The sequence below is a fragment of the Lipotes vexillifer genome, unplaced genomic scaffold, assembly GCF_000442215.2.
Source record: "Lipotes vexillifer unplaced genomic scaffold, Lipotes_vexillifer_v1.1 scaffold422, whole genome shotgun sequence".
In the NCBI taxonomy this organism is placed as follows: Eukaryota; Metazoa; Chordata; class Mammalia; order Artiodactyla; family Lipotidae; genus Lipotes; species Lipotes vexillifer.
In genome coordinates, this window is record NW_006779087.1 from 1161994 (window position 1) to 1167873 (window position 5880).

The 5880-nt window shown below is 54.4% G+C and overlaps 1 protein-coding gene across 1 annotated transcript in view; it reads right to left on the reverse strand.

Moving 5' to 3' along the window:
- FAIM2 (Fas apoptotic inhibitory molecule 2) overlaps positions 1-5614 on the reverse strand; it is a 29853-nt gene extending 24239 nt beyond the window's left edge. Inside the window, exons 1-2 of the mRNA XM_007452277.1 lie at positions 5511-5614; positions 2036-2228 (exon numbers count right to left, since the gene is read on the reverse strand). Of these exons, the coding sequence (XP_007452339.1) occupies positions 2036-2228; positions 5511-5525 (208 nt within the window). The 5' untranslated portion in view covers positions 5526-5614. The remainder of the gene's footprint in view (positions 1-2035; positions 2229-5510) is intronic.
- Positions 5615-5880: the final 266 nt, after the last annotated feature.

The following is a 5880-nucleotide window of genomic DNA, read 5'->3' on the forward strand; positions in this document are numbered from 1 at the left end:
AGCATGGGCTCTGTAAGCAAACACGTGGATCACTCCCCAAGACTGACTAGCTGTGTGACCTTAAGCAAGGCACCAGCCTTCTTTGTCTCTTCCGTGATATGGGTTGGTGATACCCACCTCATGGGGATGAAACGGATAAAAGTGAAAGCTCTGTGCCTGATGCTGACGACACCACCCTCTCTCTTTCATCCCTCGTCTGGGTCATTCCTAAGGCCTCAAATGTGTCCGCTCTGCTCTCCACCATCCCTGCAAGTTCTCCATGACTTTCCCCTCCACAGCAAGAGCCTGTCTTGACCTTTCAAATCTGACCTCGGCACTGTCCCGCTTCAAATTCTTTGATGGCTCCTCACTGCCTTCTACTCAAGTTCAAGTTCCTTAACAAAGCCTCCTCAGCCTCCCATGAGTCCTCCAGCCCCACTGCACACTACTCCCTACTACTTTTCTCCAGCCTGACTATATTTTTTTCAGCAATGTGCTCTCTTGCCTCTGGGCCCCTGCACGTTCTTTCTTTCAGCCTTGGACACTCATTTTCCCACCTCTTCACCAAGCTAATACATGCCATCCTTCAGGACTCCCCTCATGGATACCCCTTCCTCCAGGAAGTCTTCCCTGACTGTCAGGTGGGGTAGCTGAACTGCCAAGGCCTCCATCACTGCCTTTCACCATGTGGTAATCATCCATTTACTTGTCTACACTGTCAGCTCTGTGAGAGAAGGGCTTGCAAATCAATGCATCCCCAGAAATTAGCTCAGGGCCAGACACGGTGCCTGGTGCTTAGTAAATGTTTGTCACATGCTGACTGAAATGAGCTGCCTTCCTCTGCCCTGACAGTTCGTTGGAAAACATTCCTTAAGGCAGCCAGTCCTGGCAACCAGGATATGGGAAATGAGGAAGGTGGAGGGAGGTGGACCCACTGCCAACCTGGGGCTTGGAGACCCTAAACCTCTTATCCTTCACTCCTTCATGTTCTGTCCACGTCCCCCACCAAAGCCCAAATGGCCAGGCCACAGACGGGGAGAAAAGGAGAGAAAAAGCAGTCCTGTGGGTGTCAGCGGCAGGAGGAAGGGCTCCCATGAACACCAGACCTTCAAAGGCCCTCCAGTAGATCACGGTGGGGTGGGTCTGCTTGGGTCTGGGCAGAGGGGCTTTGTGGTGGGAGGTGTGGACCATGGTGGCCGCTCCTTGTGAGTAGAGCCTGTCTGAGGCATTGTCCCCAGGATCCCTTCTAGAATTCTGCTGGGGGTGGGGGTGGGGTGACAAGGTGGGGGAGGGGGTCGAGGGGGCCGAGGAAGACTTCCTTGCAGCTTGCGGGAGCTGTACGTTCCCAGCCCTGAGGCAAAGCTCTCACAGGCTGCCACACCGAACAGAGGGGCCCCTACCAGCCCGATTCTTAGTCTGCAAGGAGCTGGCGTCAGCCCGGGTGGGTCGGGCCATGAGGGACGCTAAGGCTGGCATCCACACACCTTCCCCACATCATGCTCTCCTGCCCCCAGTTAAGGCCTGGGGGAGGGTAGAGAGACAAGGAGAGTGATGGGTGAAGTGGATCCTCAGGCCCCTGCCCTAAACAACCCTGGGGCCTCCACGGGGACAGGTTTCAGATCAGCCAGCATGTCAGCAAACTGCACCCACACTCACAGGGAGCCAGCCCCAGCTGAGGCCACAGTTAGCTGCAGCCTCGTACTGCTCTTTCCTGTGTCCACTCTGACCTCTCTCACTCCCTCTCTGCATCCCTTTCTTCTAGGACAGCCCCTGGTTTTTCTCCCCCATCTGTCCCCTCTTTTTGTCCTAGCTTGAAAAAGCCCCTCTTCCCCATCCAAGAGAACTATGCCTGCAGAAACTCTATCAGCCCTTATTCATGGAGTTCTCCGTGACCTACCCTCAGAACAGTCCTCCAAATCCCAAACCTTTGACATCAGAGCCTCATACAACAACCACACAGTGCGTCTATCTCCGGGCAACCTCTTCCTATGCAGGTTTTCCATCTGGGCCCACCACTCCCCCTGATGCTCCAGCCTCCAGGAACTGAGAGACTTACTAGGGTCCACATAGGCCCAGCTGGGGTGGAGAGGCACAGCCGAGGGGGCTGGCGGGAAGACTCCTGCCTTCAGCCCCTCCCCAGAGGTGGCCTCCTCGTAGGAGGGTGGGGCCGAAGGCACTGCTGGAGCCTCCTTCTCACCATTCGCCTGCTGCTGCCCCTCTGTCCCGGGGGCCTTGTTAGCCACAGAGAGCTGTGGAGTAGAGGCAGAGAGAGACAGTCACCAGGGACAGGGCACCTTCTAAGTCCTCTTCCCCAGCCCCTCAATTTCTGGAACTTCCATGGGTACTTTCTCACCTGCACTAGGAACGGCAGTGGTGCAGACAAGAACCTCCCTATTTTATGTGGGGTATATATACAATGGAATATTATTCAGCCTTAAAAAAAGAAGGAATTCCTGTCATTTGCAACAACATGGGTGAACCTGGAGGACATCATGCTAAGTGAAATAAGCCAGGCACAGAAAGACAAAAACTGCAGGATCTCACTTATATGAGGAATCTAAAATTGTCGAACTCATAGAAGCACAGAGTAGAATGGTGGTTGCCAGGGTCTGGGGGGTGGGGGGAATGGGGAGACACTGGTCAAAGGGCACAAAGTTTCAGTTATGCACGATGAAAAAGTTCTGGAGATCTAATTACAGCCTGGTGACTATAGTTAACAATACTGTATTGTGTACTTGAAATTTGCTGAGAGGGTAGATCATAAGTGTTCTTGCCACACATGCACACACACACAGAAGGTAACTATGTGAAGTGACGGACGTGTTAACTAGCTTGATTGTGGTAATCATTCCTCAAGTTATATGTATATCAAAATATCACACACCTTAGATATATACAATTTCTATTTGTCAATTATACCCCAATAAATCTGGAAAAAAAAGAATCTCCCTATTTTACAGATGGGAGAACTGAGCTCCAGGGGAGTCAGGGCTGGCCAGGGGCACACACTGGAGCTGGGATAAGAACTGAGGATGGAGAAAATTCTTAGGAGAACCCACCATTGGTGGACACCGTCCCCCGGGGCAGGGACTGGTGCTATATGGTTCCACCATTTCCCTGGGGTCCAGGGAAGGGCCTGGCACAGAGTAGTAGGCCCTTAAAAGTATTACTGAATGAAAGGTCCTCTCATTGAATTTCCCTGCTACCTTGCTCGTTGTATTTTGATCCCTGTTTTTAAATGAAGGAACTGAGGATCAGAATGACTCAGAGCCACACATGGCCCACTGGGCTGCAGAGCCCAGGTACCGTCCACTGGGGCTGACCTCCTTCTGCTGGGCTGGAGATGACCAAGGAGGGTGGGGATGGGAGAGCAGGGAAACAGAAAGGGGAGAGGAGAGGGGAAAAAAGAGGAAGAGGGGGACATCCCTGGCAGTCCAGTGGTGAAGACTCCATGCTTCTGCAGGGGGCACGGGTTCAATCCCTGGTCAGGGAACTAAGATCCCGCATGCTGTGGGCAGCGCAGACAAAGAAAAAAAAAAAAAAAGAGGAAGAGGAATGGGGGCTGCAGGGGGGCGGAGGGGCAAGAGGCCCCTGCCTAAGAGTCCATTTTGGCCTCATGCTATTGGAACCTCAGCCTCTCCCTCAAACCAGAACAGAATCTGACTGTCACTGATGGAAGGGAAAGCACCTCTTCATTCAGCCCCTTCCTTCATCTTACAGATGAGGAAACCGAGGCCCAGTGGGAAATATCCCATGGCAGGTTGAAAATTCAAGTCTATTTACACTCAGATATGGCCCTGGTTCCACAATGTGCAAGTTTAGCTTTGGTGAGAAGATAGGGGCTGGGAGGGCCTGAATGATGCCACCAGGGAAGGGAAGATTGGGGAGGCGGGGATGGTATGAAAACTGAAACGTCACCAAAAGGACTGAACCTCAGAAAACAAACGGGATTTAGGTCTGGTTCCAAGAAGAATGAGTTAAACCTGCAGGGCCACTGAGGAAGGCTGCAAAGTTCCTTCTCTGCGGGCAGCGTCCAGCTGAGGCAGCCCAGAGATGAACAAGCACCGGAAGGTGTCTGCTTCCATCCAGCCCTGAGGCTGACTGAACTGGAGGGGCCTTTTCCATCATCAGAAAGCCTGGGAGCAAGCTGGGGGTGAGGGGCAGAGGAGGCAGGGGCAATACATTCACCTGAGGACAGGAAGCAGCGTCAGCAAAGTGACTGGTGGAGGTGGAGGTGGGAAATGGAGGGAGAGAATCCGCAGAGCGGGGAGCTCTTCATTTTCACCATGGTGAACCCCACCCCTGCGTCCTTAGGGAAGGGCCTCAGAACCCAGGTCTGTGGGAGTAGGGCCCGGGCTCATCCCTCCCACTCCCCAGCCCCCTTCATCACCCAGATCAGAAGGGTCATGCCCGGGAGAATCCATTTCAGCCCACCTGAACCAAGGTTCTCTGAGCCCAGACCCAGGGCTTGTGCCTGGGAAAAGGATTATCACCTTTGACCTCAGCCCGGTCCAGATTGGTCCTCCTCACCAACAACCACCCTGCTGACCCTAGGCCCTGGACCCCCAGCATCCAGCATTACCAAGTGAAGTCTGTCCAAATGGCACAAGGTGGTATCATCCAATGACATCATTTTGAGGCCTGATGAGCTTAAAAAACAGTGAAAGAAGGGTCTGAGAGCCCAGGAAAGATGCCATTGGCTCTGAGGCTCATCTCTGAGAAAAGAAGGGGGAGTGGAAGGGAGGCCCTTCTTCTGTTTTCTCTGCCCAATCCTTAGCACCCCCAAGCAGAGGGCCAGAGGACCCTCCTTCTTTGCCCCAGGCCCTGGTGGTTGTGTAATTCCACAGGCTATTGATGTTACATAACCCTATTAGGCCAGCCAAGTCTCTGCCCCAGCCCCTCCCCTACACTTCAGGCCTAAAACAGGAACAAAAAGAGAAGATGTTTTATCCAATCCCATTCAGTCCTATGTCTGGCCAAAGCGAAAACAAAAATTAGAACATCCTGAAGCAGGGTTGCCATAGGAACCCCCCCAACCACAGGGGCTGTATCCAGATATGGAATAATGACAGGGAGTTTGGTGGTGGTGGGGGTTCTGTGGAGGGTGTAAAAGATGAGTATAATATGGTTGGGGTTGGGATTGGACAGAGTGGGGGTGCCCTACAGGGACTGCCCCTCAGGGCTCACCCTGGGGATGCGTGTGCGCGCACACACACACACACACACACACACACCAGACGCCTAAGCTGACTCCTTAAGGGGACATGGGCGTATGTGAAGGCTCCCGTGATGCCAAAGCAATTGATGGAATGTAGATGGGAGGAGAGGTGAGCCTGGTGGGCAGGAAGAGGCCACAACCCATTCCTTGAAACAGGCCTTTTGGGCCTCTGACTTCAGCAAGGACCACGCAGGACCTTCGCATAAGAGCCAAGGGAGGATGCTTACAGTGGTCCTGAGAGTTTGCTTAGGATGACAGGGAGATGGGGGAACCAGAGGATGGAGGATGATGCAGGTGGGGGAGATGCCGATACCTTTCCCTGTGTCATGGTGCAGTCTCTCCGGGAAGGGGTCCCTGAGGCACGGGCGGCCGCTTGGGTCACCGCAGCCTGCCTGCGTCTCTTCCTTCCTCCGCGTGGGTTCTAGCAACATCCACTGCAGCCGGGCCAGGAGGACCGGACCGTACCATCCAGACGCAGGGAGGGGGGCGGGAGATGGGGGGAGGAGGGGGCCACGCCGGGCGTTCTAGCAACATCCACTGCAGCCGGGCCAGGAGGACCGGACCGTACCATCCAGACGCAGGGAGGGGGGCGGGAGATGGGGGGAGGAGGGGGCCAGGCCGGGCCTGTAGGCTGCGGCGGAGGCCTCTGCGGATTTGCAAGCGGAAGAGGAGGAGGCGGCGCA